General features: G+C 39.1%; 1 protein-coding gene across 1 annotated transcript in view; it reads right to left on the bottom strand.

Moving 5' to 3' along the window:
• COL1A2 (collagen type I alpha 2 chain) overlaps positions 1–16,500 on the bottom strand; it is a 37,287-nt gene that overhangs the window by 6,986 nt on the left and 13,801 nt on the right. Inside the window, exons 16-42 of the mRNA XM_066553441.1 lie at positions 15,032–15,085; positions 14,532–14,630; positions 14,405–14,449; positions 14,199–14,297; positions 13,596–13,649; positions 13,389–13,496; positions 12,520–12,573; positions 12,318–12,416; positions 11,415–11,468; positions 10,940–11,038; positions 10,137–10,190; positions 9,443–9,496; positions 9,270–9,323; positions 9,117–9,170; positions 8,326–8,370; positions 6,513–6,611; positions 5,755–5,862; positions 5,250–5,303; positions 4,628–4,681; positions 4,017–4,070; positions 3,855–3,908; positions 3,646–3,753; positions 2,624–2,677; positions 2,477–2,530; positions 1,400–1,561; positions 597–704; positions 21–128 (exon numbers count right to left, since the gene is read on the bottom strand). Of these exons, the coding sequence (XP_066409538.1) occupies positions 21–128; positions 597–704; positions 1,400–1,561; positions 2,477–2,530; positions 2,624–2,677; positions 3,646–3,753; positions 3,855–3,908; positions 4,017–4,070; positions 4,628–4,681; positions 5,250–5,303; positions 5,755–5,862; positions 6,513–6,611; positions 8,326–8,370; positions 9,117–9,170; positions 9,270–9,323; positions 9,443–9,496; positions 10,137–10,190; positions 10,940–11,038; positions 11,415–11,468; positions 12,318–12,416; positions 12,520–12,573; positions 13,389–13,496; positions 13,596–13,649; positions 14,199–14,297; positions 14,405–14,449; positions 14,532–14,630; positions 15,032–15,085 (2,043 nt within the window). The remainder of the gene's footprint in view (positions 1–20; positions 129–596; positions 705–1,399; positions 1,562–2,476; positions 2,531–2,623; positions 2,678–3,645; positions 3,754–3,854; positions 3,909–4,016; positions 4,071–4,627; positions 4,682–5,249; positions 5,304–5,754; positions 5,863–6,512; positions 6,612–8,325; positions 8,371–9,116; positions 9,171–9,269; positions 9,324–9,442; positions 9,497–10,136; positions 10,191–10,939; positions 11,039–11,414; positions 11,469–12,317; positions 12,417–12,519; positions 12,574–13,388; positions 13,497–13,595; positions 13,650–14,198; positions 14,298–14,404; positions 14,450–14,531; positions 14,631–15,031; positions 15,086–16,500) is intronic.

The following is a 16,500-nucleotide window of genomic DNA, read 5'->3' as shown; positions in this document are numbered from 1 at the left end:
GAGGATAAAAGACAGCTTACATCACGTCCAGCTTCACCAGGAGCACCATTTGGACCAGGAGAACCCACAGGACCAGAGGGACCACGGGCACCAGGAGGACCAGAAACACCCAGGGGACCAGGTTCACCCTAATACAGGAACAGTTGTAACAAAATGTGACATTATAATACAACACAAACCAGTCTTACAGAACTTTTAGACTTTGTCTAAGAGCAACATTTTTCTGCAATGAGTTTGGGAAGGAAAAAAGAATCAGGACACAAGAAACATACCTATCTATGTAAAATTTTATCTTCATTCTAAATGTTATTACTAGAAACCTCTTAACATTTCTAACATTCAGAAATTTGCACATTGCAGATAATTCTGTTTTGACCTACCAGACCTAGATCAGTGGAAGAAATTATGGCAACAAGCCATAATTTCTTCCACTGATCTAGGTCTGGTAGGTCCATATCCTCTGTTTCCAACAGCAAAGGAAACAGCATAATCTGCATTTCCCTGACTTCCCATGAGACAGGACCTCAAGTGTGTGTGGATTTTTAATTTTTTTTACATGTTATCTGTTTAAAGCAGTTAATTAATCATATACTCACTGTTGCTCCAGAGATGCCTGGAAGACCACGTTCTCCCCGAGAGCCAGGCAGACCAAGGATACCAGGAGCACCAAGAATACCCTGAGGACCTGGGGTACCAGGAGGACCCTATGACAAGAAGAGAATAATATTTATATTAATAGACAAAAATAAATGTAACATACAGATCAGAAAATGATACTGAAAATTGCATTCTTGGTTAAAATTTTTGCAGATCACAGAAGAAATTTCTATAATGTTTTGTGGAGTAAATTGTGGTATTTCACACAAGTGATTAATTCAATAAGACAGAAATGTATGACTTTTTAAAAAAGACAGTAATTCTGGATGTGAAATCTTAAAGATACTCAAAAGTAATTAATTTATTTGCATGGGCAGACAACTTTAACCTTTGATCCTCACAAATCAGAGTTTATGGTGCAGCTATGAATTGAGATTATTCTAAATGGATGTTCACAGGTTCTTTTTTTCTATCCATGAGGATCAATTTCAGAGCAGAAGATGTACTTCCTTTTCTCAGACTAAATATCTATTTCTTCTGTAGTTAGCAGAAGAGAAGAAGAGCACAAGAGAAAAAGAGAAAGAAAACCCTGACCCAGGGATCAGGCTCACTTTTTATGGCATATTTGTCAAGCATGCCTATGAACAATTTCTTGTGTCTCAATGGAACTTCTACCTAAAGGCTTTGCTAAATTTGTGGACAAAGTAGAAAAGCCCTTCACAAGCACCAAAAGTATCTCAGAATCCATAACATTCACATGAAGAGAAACATTTTTAATGAGATGTGATACTCAGTAACTTACAGCAGCACCAGCCTCTCCAGATGGACCTTTCTCACCAGCAAAACCGGGTGGGCCAGCAATACCTTGTTCACCAGTGCGGCCAACTGGTCCAACATCACCACGCAGACCTCGAGGACCATCTTTGCCAGCTGGGCCAGGAGGACCAGGGGGACCAGTGATGCCCTAGGATTGAGTATGAATATGATACCATTACAATATAGACCTGGGGATAAAATTTCATTTTAAGCCCAGGTGAAAAAAATAGTCTCTTGCAATAAACAGGTCATCAGCTGCTCCAAAGCAGAAACTTCTATTGCTTGGTTAACAGTGGAGAGCTGGAAGCAGTAGAATTATTTGACTGTTTTTTTGTTTTGTTTTTTTTTTAAAACTCTGGGCAGGTGAAAGTGGCAAAAATTTGGTGGGAAAATATAGATCTGTCTCTTTTTACATTAATTGCAATGAGAAAAAAAAAAACAAAACAGTATCTCCCAATTCAAGAGGATGATTTCCTTTGGATAACGGGATTTAAAATTTATTTAAATCTAGAGTATCTAAGAAAAGAAGTGCCTTTTGGTAAAGGTTGGAAACACCTTTAAAAAGAAAAGACTACAAATTTCAATCTGGAATGAGAATTTCTTGCTGAAAAATAAAAAAGATTCACATTCCAAAACAGAGTAAGTTTGCTCTGCTCAAGAATGAGACTACAACTGTAGGTACTTTAGAAAATGTTGACATACAATAAGCTTAACATTCTTCTGTAGATTGAACATGACCTTCTTATTCCACTCCATCATGACTAATTGCATAGCCATTGATTTGAACAAAAGAAAATAAACACTGCTTCTTGGAAATGGTTGGGTACTTCAAGAGGCATAGGGATGCTTGATGTCTTATAAAAACTCACAAATTAAATGCATAGTACATGCAATGTACTCTGGGAGTTTGAACAATTAGATTTTTTTCTCATCCAGTTCTATATGGATCTGAGGTCATTCCAGTGCAATTATGATTCACATCAATGTAACAAAAGATAGGATTATCCCTAAGCAAAGCAGCTTCTGACTTATCTCCCATTACATTTCTTCATTAGTTACTTACAGCAGGGCCAGGAGGACCAACTCTTCCAGCAGCACCAGGGAAACCAGTCATGCCCTAAAAACAAATTTGAAAATGAAGATTTGGTTTAAAGGAAACAATAACTTCATGAAAAGCAACAATGTCAGTTCTAAAAGCCTGAAGACTTACAGGAGGACCAGCATCACCACGAGGGCCGGCAGGACCAGCAGCACCAGCGGGACCCTAAGTAGGAAGGATTAAAAAGAGAGATGGATCAAGCAAAGACAATTAATGCTCCCTGTTTAGAATAAGGGCTCAGTCTCACTATTGTGAAAGCTAAGGGTGATTTTTACACCAGCAGGAGGACTGGGCCCAAAACCATGCTGCCTATCCTGACAACAGGGTATTAAATTCTCACACACATTTTAAATTGGTATCATAAGGCCTGAGAAAAGTTGCATAAGGCATTTATGATTTAGATTAATTTCCTTTCAAATGTTACATGCATCTAAACAAATCTGGAAGTCAAAATGTGACAGCAGGGCAAATCCATCAAAATCCTCTGTTTGCACTGTGTGAGTGATACAGTCACTTAGTGCAAGACCCTGGTATTGGTATTAAAATCATACAATAAGTAACCCAAGCCACACTATCCTGCAATACTTTGTGGTATTTGAAGTATGTGGGTCTGACTTTCTGCATCATTTCAACCAGCTCCCCAGTAAAATGCATGTGAGGCAGTATACAACTTTGGGCTATAAAGGTGCCAGCACATAAAAAGCCTGTGTGCAAATGGGTGCACAGACAAATTTGCACACATGCTTCTGGATGACTGAGTCTGAAAATCAGACTGTGACAGCTCATCCCATCTTTGAGAGAAAAGTGTCAACGTCCTCAGCTCAGAACTTACCCACAATCACCCCCTGAATGGTCCAAGATAGAGTGATTTTGCTGATCTTCAGAGCAAGTTGAAAATTAGTTATTACTTTCTCTTCATTTCAGTTCCAGACTCACGATCTGAGCCCACATAAATAGATTGATAAAATTTACATAACGTGTGAAAATCAGCAGGATAACTTTTCTCACAGCCTAGCTTGAAGTTTTGTTTCTTTCTTTCATTACCTTTTCAGAATTCAAGGCTTTCAGGCTAATGTATTGCTTGCATGGCACAGTTGAGAACGATGCATTTCACAAAGACACAATTCACTTACTGGTGGTCCAGAAGCACCGATTGGGCCAATGGCACCAGTTGGTCCAGTTTCACCCTTAGGTCCTTTGGGCCCACGCTCGCCTTTAGCACCAGGCTGACCAGCTGCACCCTGTGGGCAGAAAAACAGACAAAATGAGGAACTGAAAACCTTGCAGAGGAAATAGAGGAAGGTTATGGTATAAATATGAGGAAAGTGCAACCAAAACTTACAGGAGGTCCAGCAAATCCACTGGGACCTACAGGACCAGGCTCACCACGTTCACCCTAGGGAGAGGACAAAGAAGAGACAACTGGTTAGAATGATCTTTAAAAGAGCAGTTTTCTGAACATCATGTCTTTGACACAGGAATAATTATAGAAATTACAACTTACAGGGATACCACGGGCACCAGCAGGACCAGCAGGACCAGCAGGACCTCCTTCTCCCTAAAAGATAGACAAAACACTTTGACACTGGGAAATGGCCTAACTGCAGCCAGAACAGGAATACTCCTGTGGTATGGATACATATAGTGAGTTTCCTTGGATCTCCAGTACAGAGGATGTTACTGAAAATGCTTCTGGTTTTGATCCACCCTATATTAATAATATCTAATGATTCTCAGAGAGCATGAAGTACCATTCTGAGCTAATGTGTGGTTATTTATCATTGTATCAAAATCTCCTCTCACAGTGCGAGTAGGATTGTGGAGTTTAATGTCAGCTGGGAAAAATTCAGCCCAAGGCTGAATCAGAATCCTCTCCAGATATAACTCACTGCCATGTAGATGTGCATCCCCTTCCCTGCCCTTTTAGAAAAATGTTTGGGGTCCTATTGCAAGCTTTATTGAATAGTCCCAAAAGCCCTTGCTTCCTGAATCTGAAAAACTTAAACTGGTGCAAACTAGAAAGATGGAATTGGTTTTTGTGGAACTCATCTTTAATATTAATATGTGAGTAAACTGTAGCAACAAGGCATGTTTTCATTCAAAGAGTAGACTTACCCGATCACCAGCACCACCAGCAGGGCCAGGAGCACCAATAGCACCAGGCAGGCCCTAAAAGCCAAGAGACAGGATATTGATTCAAGCAAAATGTAAGTAGGACCAACTACTTTAAATACACTTTCTCCTTCCCCCTGGAGAAAGGCGTGTAACTAACTTTCTTTCAGATGTTCTCAATATAAAGGATACATGATTTTATAAAACAAAACCTCTTCTGTTATTTTCCTTCCCAAAGTATGAATCCTCAGAAAGACACCTGAAATCTCAGATTAAGGATCGTTTTGTGTAACTTTGCAGGCTGCCTTTAAAATTAGCTGCCTGGGCTGAGCCCACGAAATTAAAGTTCACTGTTACTTGAACAGCTGTGCAATGTCTGTGAAATACTCTGCTCGTGTAATTTCTCTGCTTGTATGCATAAGAAGTGATCACTTTTCTCTCTCTCTGCTCCTAAATTCAATCACACTTGGACAAGAGGCAACAAAATTACATTTGTTTGTATCAAAAATGAGCAGATAGAAGCAGTAATGCAATACAGTGGGAAATGCAAATTCAGAGCATTCTTCTGTTATTTAATTTCTGAGGTGTAGCAAGGTAAAGTCAAGTAGAACTAGAAGACACTTACACGAGCACCATCTCTTCCTGTTGCACCCGTATCACCTCTCAGACCTGGGGCACCCTGGAACACACAGTGGCAAAAATTGTATTGGTAGTGAACACAACAGTTTGTATGAAAGAAGTCTTGAGCTGTTTGCTGAGTATCTGTGCATTACTTAAACATCATACAAAAACCTCATGCTAGGTTTTCTGGAGAAATGAGCAATGATTATTTTGTTCTTATTGCTGAAACCAGATCAGCAGTCTGTTCTCTCTCTTTTTTTTCTTAATACAGCCTAGTGTTCTCCATTAATCTGCATGTCAATACATAGTGTTTTTTAAAAAGTTTTAGGATAGCACCTTGGAAAAGACAGTCAGTCCGTTAGACCAACAAAACCTCTACTTGCTGACTGTTGAGTAATACAGTTTCAGAGCAAATAAAAAGTCACATTGGAGTAACCTTCAGGTTTTTCCAAGTTAATGAAATTTAGGCATCTCAAACCATGCAATAACAAGCCAGTTGTCCATCTTACCTTTTCACCCTTGCCTCCTGGAACACCAGCAACACCTCTCTCTCCTGGGATTCCACCAGGGCCAGCAGGACCAGGAGCACCAGCAGCACCAACATTGCCAGGCTCACCCTAGCAGCAACAGCATATCATGTAAGTGAGGGTCAAGTCACTCACACAATGTGGAACAAAATCATCATTACTATTCTGCCCACCATGCTACTTGGCTGTAAACAGTGTGAGTAGTAACATTTTTGTCTTGAGCTATTGTTTTACGTTTTATGTTTTACTTTTCCAGCTAGTGAAGATGCTAGCAGTGAACACTTTCTGATTCTGTGGGCTCCTGAGGTTTTAGGTCCATTTTCCAAACTTAATTTCTGTAGAAAGACTAACCACAGAAATCTGGAAAACTAAGACCCAGATTCACTTAGCATCAAGCCAACATCATCATTTGCTAGATGATCACGTATTATTGCCCTAATATTTGGGGGGACAATATTTTTAACTAGAGACAAGAGCTTCCTGTGTACAAGTAGGTGTGGGTATAAACAGAAGTCAGCATGAATTTTGGTCAGAATCTCAGAATAACATAATAATAGCATCCCCAGCTGACAACCTGTACTCAAACTGACTTCCCCCTCCATCATCCATATTACTAAACGTAAACCCATTTAATATTAGTGTGGACTAGCTGGGATGGAACTTCACCACTTGGAGAGAGGTTTTGGACTGCATTCATCAGGAATTCAACAGTAAGGCAATAGTAGCTGGAAAAGTCATACCTTGTTACCGTCAGGGCCTGGTGGGCCAGAGGGACCACGGCTGCCAATGGGACCAGCAGGACCAACAGCACCGCTCTCGCCAGGAGGACCACGCTCACCCTAAGGAGACAGTCTGATCTGAGGGCTTCCTTGAATTGTTCTCTAGCTGAAAGCACTGGCTGGGAGCAATGACAGCATTGCACATTTTTATCTGAACAAACCTTTAATTAGAATTGTGCAGCTATTAAATAAATTGGTCATAAGAACTGGCTCTAGCTTTTGACACAGAAGTATTAAAATGAAGCAATGAATTCTTGCATCATGACAACAGCTGACAACAAAAGTATCAATACTTCTTGAACATGGATTTTGGCTACTGTGCTTGTTGTGTTAACAGACATCCTACTAGCAAATGGAGATTCTGTTTTAGGAGAAATAATGGATTCTAGTGAAATTAAAGGAATAGTAATTGGCAAACAATTATTTTTACAGTGGCAAGTGTCTGGTGACAGGAGAATAATAAAGGTAACACCTAAAGCCTACTAATGTGACCTGTACATTATAACAGGTATAAGGATAAATTTGAATCATAGATCTGGAGACACAGAAGTAGCCAGAAACTCAATTTAAGTGTACAATAGATCTATCACAGATAGAAACACTAGTTTTACTAAAGATATCTCCAATTATTTCAGTGTGATCAAGCTGGACATCAGTGAATAATCTGATAAGGTATTATGGAGTTTTTAGTTATGCTGGAGAATTTGGAATTTGTATAAGAACTATAAGGTTGTCAAAGAACTGACTTAAGGGGAGTTAGCTCACCAGTAGAAAGCACCAATGATGCAACAGATTAATTTATATTGTAGAGATGTTCCTAAATTAATTTTTTTCATACATTTTGTTAATTACAGAGAAGTAGAAAAAGAAGAAATATGCAGATAACACATAGGTAAAAGCATCTGTCAACAGGAAGAAGGATTGGCAGACTACACTGGAAGAAGTGAATAACCTGCTAGATGGCTGTCACAGAAAAGAGATGAAATTCAAGAGTGCAAGTATCAGGCCATTTATTTAGGCACCAAAACTGCAAATTCTGCTGTAAGTGGAGGTTTCATTGGTGAAAATGACTGAAAGGGAAAGGTAATAGCCAGCAATATGACACACACATGTAAAAGGAAAATGTGATATGGAACAAGCAGTGGGGTACTTTTAGGAAGTGTTAGTTTCATGTATAAAGCATCAGTAAGGCCTAATTTGGAATACTGGATGAAATACACTGAGGGCTCGATATGAGATGCTTAGGGCAAGCTAGAGCAGAGGAAAGTAACTACTACTGCTATGACAAAGGGAACCTGGCTTGGATGAAATGGAAAAATTAGAGTTTAGAGCACATGTGGTTTTTGATACAGACTCAGGGCACTAAAACATAGGGAGCAAAAGTGCTGTTTAAACTGATTGGAGTAACTTTTAAGAGTGAATGGGAATATTTGTCACTGGATACATTTAATCTACAAGTCAGAAGAAAAGAAGAAGCAACAGAAGTAGGTTAAATATCAATCTCTTTAGAGGCAGATTTGGAAAGCAAATACTTAATTGAGCCCTTTATAAACTACTCCTTGCTCTATATAAATGGGATCCTTCTGCCATGCAGGAAGGCATCCACACAAAGCTCTTTGAGGATGTTAATTGACAGTTCAGAATTAAAGGGAAGTGGGAGGCAATACCTTCTAATGACTATTCTGGTTTCTGAATTCAGAAATGTACATAGTTACTATTATTACTGATCACATTAATAAGACAGTCTGTACCAGATTTCAAATGAGTTACTCACTCTTGGGCCAGCAGGACCAGGGACACCAAATTCACCATGAAGACCCTAGAAGAGAGTAGATATAGAGGTAAAGTTTATTTTACTTGCTTACATTGTACTTTGTTTCTTAGCAACAAATGGAAATTCTCAAATTGCAGCAGCATATTGGAAAGTTTCAATCTATTACATACATGGAAATAAGCCCTTTTCCTCCAGCTGCACAGTACCTCAAGATAACATTTTTTCATCTGAAGAGTTAGTTATTAAATTCCAAGCTCTTCTTTAGGTATATGCAATGTAAACTATTTTACAGGGACACATATATAACTATAAATGTTAAAGGTGATTATGACACAAAGGATGCAGAATTTGCAGGGTACATAACTGCAGCAGCTAGAGCATGAATTAGAACTGAACCATCTCAGCTGGATGCCATTGTACATTCCCTGAAATCAGCTGAAGTGCAAAAACATAAATGGAGTAGTGCAGGTTAGACTGAACCTTGAAGATTTTGAAAGAAATGTGGAGTAAAATATTTTTCATGTACTGTCTCTTCTGCGGGAAGAAAAATAGTTTATTGCTACTTAAGGCCCCAAAAGCAAAGGGCTATCTTTGCTCTGTTGCACACAAAACCTTTAAAAACTATGATGCAAGTTCCAATGAGGGAACTAAAAGGGACTACTAAAGTTACCCTGATTGCTTTGTTTTGGCAAACAGATCCAACAGGCTCTTGCTCCAGCACGTGTGCCATTGCAAACCCAGCCCTCATGCAATGCCTGCCCCATGCATGGAATGCTGTGTCTGTCACTCACCCTCTCGCCTGGTTTACCAGCCTCTCCAGCAGGACCCGAGGGACCTGGCAGACCCTGAGTGTAAAGAAAGAAGAATACAAATACAGTTAAGGCAGAAGCTCTTCATGCTTTGAGAACCATGGATAAGATTGGACAGAGCACATAGTTACTTGCCTGGAAGCCAGGAGGGCCAGCAGGACCTGTTTCACCCTTTCCACCTTGGTTGCCCTAGGTGGAATGAAAAATGAGTGATTAACTTGAAAAACAGGGAAATGGATTTTAAAATGGGAAGTCCCATTAATGAAAAGTAAATCACAAATTGGATTTGTGTGGAGGCTGTTACTTACAGTGACTCCAGGAGGACCTTGAGCACCATTGTTTCCCTCTGGACCAGGAGCACCCTGTATATGTTCAGGTAGAAAGCTATCATCAAAGTTTGAATTTGATATGAGTAATATCTCTAAATTATTATGTGCTGAAAACAAACATCTCTGACTGTGTATTTTGAACTTAACCATTTACTTGCAAGAACTTTACAGCCAGAGGTACTAAAGACACTTAAAATTTTAAATTCTCATCATTTTAGTTATTGCAGCACATTCATACTTAAGAAAACTTCTTTTGGAATTATGGCATATAGAAATCTTGCTGATAGCATTTTTCCCAGACAAGACTGTTTTGGGTCCCTTAAATGAAGAATTACTAAGTTTCAACTATGAGTAAAAAGTTGGAAATTTACAGGATGAATTAGAAACCATACACTGTGCTATAAGATTTAAGGACAGGGAGTGCTATTTTTTCTTCTTCATAGGATAATACCCCATAATAATTACCCCACTAATACCCAAGAAGGGGAGTTTTCATTTATCCATTAAGTAATAGCCCCCACTGACATGAGGCAAAAAATAATGCATTCCTAAGGGCTTTTCTAATTTTACCATCTAGTCATACTTGCATAAGCCAATGCTATCTTATTACAGAGGTTTGGAAAATCTACTTTTTTTCTCTCTGGAAGGTGATAAAGAAAATATAACCACGTACCCGTGGGCCAGCAAGACCAACATTGCCTTTTTCACCAGGTTTGCCAGGTTCACCCTGAAGTTGAAAGAAAAAGATAGAAAAGTTAACCAACACTTCATATTAGATTCAGTTTAAACTACTAAGCAGACACACTCTCACTGCCAGAGATTTACTGTAATATTTCTTTAACCCCAATTAAAAGACACACAAGCTCCATCTGTTTTTTTGGATCACTTAGATTAGCTCAAAAATATATGTCTTTTCAAAACTTGATGCCTTTGTGTTTTGAGATTGTAATTCATGGCAGTCCATGTAGTATCCTATGCAATACACTATATATTTGCCTCTGTGTGTATGTACAGCAACACCCAGTCCAGGACATGATTGTTATCTGTGGCCTCTGTGGGACATGTAAAGAACTCCACTGAAGTCACTGGTAGCTGGTCTTCTAAATTCAGTGAGCTTTGGATAGTGTTCCATAAATAACAGTACTCTGGAACTGGTTTAATGGCCAAACTTGACAGAACTTTTATAGAAGTGAATATACAGAAATTATAAAATGGACATGATGAAATAATAAAATAGACATATATTATTCTAATCACTTCAATTTCAAAATATCCCTAAGCTAATTAAACTGATTTTTCATTTCTTTAACAATATTTTAGATAAATTAAAAATAATTTGAAACAGAACTCTTGAGTGTAAGAGGATGCCATCTGATGAGGAGGATACAGGGAGATGTGTTAATGATAGAGTTGGGACCCTACAAATTAGTCTGGAAATACTTTCATAGTAATAGAAAGTTTCTGTCCTGTACTTACAGTGGGACCTTTTGGTCCAGGGAATCCAATGTTGCCAGGCTCACCTCTATTACCAGCCGGACCAATTGGCCCAACTCTACCATCTGCTCCAGGGAAACCCTAGAAAAAGAAATCATACTATTAAATAGCTGAGGTAATTTAATTAGAGTTCAGCTTTAGGAGAAATATGTACTGACAGGAAGCAAATGTCATTTAACTTTTCACCATTGTTACATCGCATGCTCATGCATCCCTCCCTTTTCCTCCTTTTTGCAGAACTCTGTATTTCTTCTTGCCCTTCCAGGACACAGGCCTAATCTGAGACCCACAGAAATGAATGGAAATCCTCACACTGATCTTCTGAGTAATACAATAGAAAATCTTGCTGGTTTTACACAATTGTGTTAGAGCTCAGCGCTGAGATGTCTGCTTTATACTATTGTACTTCATTCTTTCCCATGCAACGGTGTAACAGAATAAAAAGCAAGGTACTTACAACAGGACCTTCCTTGCCAGCAGGGCCTGGGCTTCCAGGCTGACCTGGGAGACCCTGAGAAAGGAAAAGTTTCATGATTTTAGAAGGAAACCTACTCACTCAACACATAGCCACCATCTTTTCTACACACATGCATGCACACACACAGAGGTGCCAAGATATCAATGTACACCGTTTAAACAGGACTGTAGGTGCTATCACATTTTCACCTGAAGCACACTGACTGTTAACTTGGTGGTGTGTGCTCCCATGCCAGTTGAATATCAGTACAGGGAAGTACCTGTTTTACTCAGAGGAACTGATTTAGGCTCTGCTTTGGAGGATAGTGTGTTTCAATGTTTGCAGACGCCTAATACTCATATGCACATTGCAAACTTTCCCTTCACAGGGTAGGGTAGGAAGAGAAAGAATAAGGAGTATAAATGTAATGAGATGATCATAATCTGGCTGTAGCCCACACCACCAAAATTAAATAGCTGTTTTCAGTGAAATAATTTAAAAAATAAAAAAGAGATAATTGAGATCAGCCATTTCACATTATTTTAGTAAGGTCTGCCTTCCTTTGAGTTCATTAAAGAGAACACACATCTTAATTGTGATCATAATGATCACATTCTGTAAATAATCACAAGTGGAAGCCCCTTACACAAGTCAATGCAGTACAAGAAAACTGCTCCATCCCAAGGTCATCAAATGCTATGTTAGCAAAACTAACTAATTTCAATAAATATTTTGATGCTTCTTAATCATTCCTAATAGGGTTTTTTGAGTGGTGGAAGTGCCCTAACTGTGGTTAACACATGCTGAATTTTTGCAGTAGGATTTCTGAATAGTTTTGTCCATTAATTGTAAGCAATTTTCTTCCTATGTAGTTCAAACTTAATCCACAGAGTTCAAACTTACTCTTGGACCCATAAGACCAGGCTCACCAGGACGGCCAGCATCACCATTAGGACCTTTAGCACCAACAGGACCACTAGCACCACGGTTACCAGCAGGTCCCTACCAAAAGAAAGAAATAAAATTAGGCAGAGGTAGCAAAAAAGCATTGCAGATCTGTATATAAAAGGTGGTTCAAAAATAGTGACCCAGACAAAAGTCTTACCATGACACCAGCTCTGCCATCAGCTCCAGGGAGCCCACGAGATCCAGGTACACCCTGCAAGTCAGCACAAAATAAATCAAGAAAGGGAAAGAAATAAATCTGTTCCTGTGATTTCAGATTACTAGATTTCAGCCTTCCAAGCAGGTCTGCTGAATTTGAGGTAAGTGCAGCTTTAAGCACACACACCTCAGTGTAAATAGGTATGGTGAAAGAAATCCCTCTCGCTTCTGTAGATTTCTTTAAATTCTAATCTGTATAATTTTCAGTGTTTGTTGTAACTTATAGTGGCTCTAGCCAGCAGCTAGGATCCCACAACCTGCCCCACAAAGTTCCACATTCCCTGTAGAGAGTTACTGACTCCGAATTATTTATCTCTGAAAAAAAAAAAGAGGGGGAAGAGCTGCCATTTTTCTTATTATTTTCCTGTGAATTCTCTTCCTTCACAAAGCTACATGCTTCCTGAGGTGGAGTGGCTTCCTCACCCCGTGAAAAGTTTACTAGGCATCCTTGAAGACACTGAATTGAAAGCTTTTGCCCCCCAGTACGTGTGAGCCCATTACCAGTTTTAAGCAGTTAAATCCTATCACAAACTTTTAAGAATAATCAAAAGATAATTCACTAAATATTACACAGTGGATAAATCAAAGCCATCTCTAAATACTTCAGGGATAAGAGAGTAAACAAGCATTAATGCAAAGCAAAAATGGGTTTGGTTCCAACTAATCAAAAGGTTCAGAATTGAAAATTATTGCTGCTTAGCAACATTAATGTCAATTTAATTACTCATTATTTAATTTGCCTGTGGGACTCTAGATTGATTTCCACTTTCCTTTTTGCTTCTAAGTCTGGAACATGAAAAGAAAACCTACTCTCAGACCAGCAGGGCCTGGGGGACCAGCAGAGCCAGGTTCACCAGGGCTACCTCTCTTGCCTTCCTCACCACTGGGGCCAGGAGGGCCAGCAGGTCCAGCAGCACCCTATTTTGAACAAACAGGGAAAAAGAAGATATCAGACACCATGTTGCAGATATTATTAGGCTTTTGATTGAAAAAGCCTTCACATTTTGCCATACTTACAGGCTCACCCTTCATACCACTTTCTCCCTTGGCACCAGCAGGGCCTGGTTCACCCTAGAGTCCAAAACAAAAAGAGATGACAGAATTAAGCATCATTCCAAAAATCTCTCTTCTACCTGGAGAGCTTACTCATGAATCAAAAAATTCTTTTATCACCTAATGGCATGCCTCCTTCTATTGTGAAAATGGCCAATGAGCACGACTGTATTTTTGACTTAAAAGGCACAAAACCAAACATATTAAAGGTGCTTAGAAATGACATTATTGAACAATGACACATTTAGGGCTGGTTCCTCTACTGAGGATACCCACTGAGGGCCTAGTTGGCAGATTGCTGCCACATCTCTCTCACACAATATTCTGCATTGGAAGGGACCCATAAGGATCACTGAGTCCAACTACTCCTTGCACTCATAGGGAGTGCAAAGTGAACCTTTTCAGTCTCAGCATCTAAAGCAAGTAATGAGACACAGAAATTAACTACAATGTTAATTATAGTGCATCAAGAAAAGATGTCTGCACTATAACAAAAATGTATCCAGAGATCTTTTACAACTGTGGACACTGTGTCTGGTTTTCAAATACATGGAGGAGGTCACTTACAACAAGTCCTCTAGCACCACTAGGACCAGCAGGGCCAGGAGGACCAAGAATACCACGGGGACCAGGCAGACCAGGAGCACCAGCAACACCAGGAAGACCCTGTCCAACAGAGGGGAAAAAAGTATTGTGAACCCATTGTCTATTCTGCTGCATTAACTGAATTGGGGTTTTTTAGAGAAAACATGCATGAGTGTAGTTGTACTTACAGCTGCACCCTTAGCCCCTGGAAGACCATTAGCACCGGGGTTGCCCTGTTAAGAAAGGTAACAATACTGGTTAACTCAGAATCAAAAGTGCACACATCTAACAGATAGAGCCTGGCAAGTTACTCACTGGAGGGCCAACAGGACCACTAGAACCAGGAAGTCCAATCTCTCCTCTTGGGCCAGCAGGACCAGTAGGACCAACATTACCAGCAGGTCCGATTTCACCCTGTTGGAGAGAAGGACAGAACCCTCTATGAGTGTACACAGTCTTATGAGTCCTCTGCTATTTCTGTAAAGTGATTTAACTGCTGCCTCACTTATTTATTATGATTCATGTCTCCCTTGGAAAGTGTATATAAGTGCACCAATTAGGATGCAGTAAAAGGGTTCTGTTTTCCTGAACCTGTCCAGCTTCAATCTTCAGATGCGAAGTAAGTGCTGACTTTAAATTAGCATTCATATCTGATGTTCTCCAAAGACAGATCAGGATGAGAATGAATCCCTAGAGTAACTAATGAGAAAGAACTCTTAGTTCATAGAGGATGGGGTTTTTCTGCTGCCTAGGAACTCTGGTTAGCACATTTCATCTTCACTATCAAAAGTACCAGTAGAAGCAGATGTTCATACCTTAGCACCAGGAGCACCTGGGAAGCCTGGAGGACCAGCAGCACCAATAGGGCCCTGGGAAGTGAAAGGGAAGCAGTTGTGTAAAGGTATTCAGTGACAACAGAAACACCTTGCTTGTTGAAGTAACCACATTAAAAAAAATGCACATTTACTTTTTCCACACATTACCCCCTCAGCACACTGGTTGCCTTTTGCAGTTCCAAACTGACAGATTTGGTTCACTAAACAGTTAAGAGCCAGGTGAATGCTTAAACAACATTCAAAATGCAAATTAAGCAAGAATTGGTAAAACCTTGCCTTGAGGCCAAACACCTGAGAAAGAACAAACAGAAGATGAGCAGAGGCAGGCATCTGCAAGGCAAGATGACTGATTCTACCATGTTTACCTACTGCTGTGAGATTTATAATATAATAATTTATAATTTATAATTTCATTGGGACAAATTTCCAACATACCAGACATTACAAGAGAAGATACACTGATGGATTCATAGCCTTAATTTCTAAATTCATACAAATAAAAAGGGATAGTTTCTCTTCAATTATTAATTAAAATATCCAACTCATATTGAGAATTGATATCTATCTTTTGCGAGTTAATATCTTTCAATTAGAAATATTTATAATAACACTGCCTCACAAATCTAAGGTAATAAAACATGTCAGCTGCTATGACAAAGAGGAATTGGCTTCAGACATTCTATAATCTACTCTGTTATAAAGGGGGTACCTGGAATTGTCACTAGTTTTGCATAAGCAAAAAAAAAAAAGACCAAATTCTCTTTAGGATATGTTTGAAAGCATAAACTTCCAGAATTTACATTGCAATGACTTCTTTGCCTTTTAAATTTCAAGTGGACAGAAGGATAGAACATTATTTCTGTTTTAGTTTTAAAAAATGAGTGTTAGCAACTGCTGTGCAGAATATTTAAGGTATCATAACCTAAGTATGTGACAAATAACTTCAGCCTGGGACAGACACTGGGACATAATGCAACGCTGTGCCCATTGTGAATAACAATCTATGCAATCGACAGCTTCAGAACACTTTTCCTATAGCAACTCAACTGCCTTAATTCAAAATGTCTTCAGCTGAAATGTTTTGGTACTACTACATCAGATCTCATCTGTAATATTTTTATTTGCCTGCAATTTAACTGCCCAATAACATATTTTTTAAATACTCCACATGGGAGAACATAAGAGATATTCACAGCCATGCTCACATTCCACTCTGTTAAAGCACAGCAGGTGTTTGAAGTGACAAAGGGTATTAAAATAAACTTTGGCAAAACAGAACCAAGAACAGCTTCATCATAGACTCAATTTTTGAAGGTAGGAAGAAAAAAATTATCAACTGTTATTACTATTGTTCTGATGTATTCCAGATTTATTTTACAGTTTCAAAACTATATCCTTGTACTCATATTTATGTGGCTGAGATAAATGAGGTTTACTGAAGTCAGGGG

The sequence above is a fragment of the Molothrus aeneus genome, chromosome 1, assembly GCF_037042795.1.
Source record: "Molothrus aeneus isolate 106 chromosome 1, BPBGC_Maene_1.0, whole genome shotgun sequence".
NCBI lineage: Eukaryota > Metazoa > Chordata > Aves > Passeriformes > Icteridae > Molothrus > Molothrus aeneus.
Note: the sequence above shows the minus strand (reverse complement) of the source record. Positions and strands in the feature narration are given on the sequence as shown.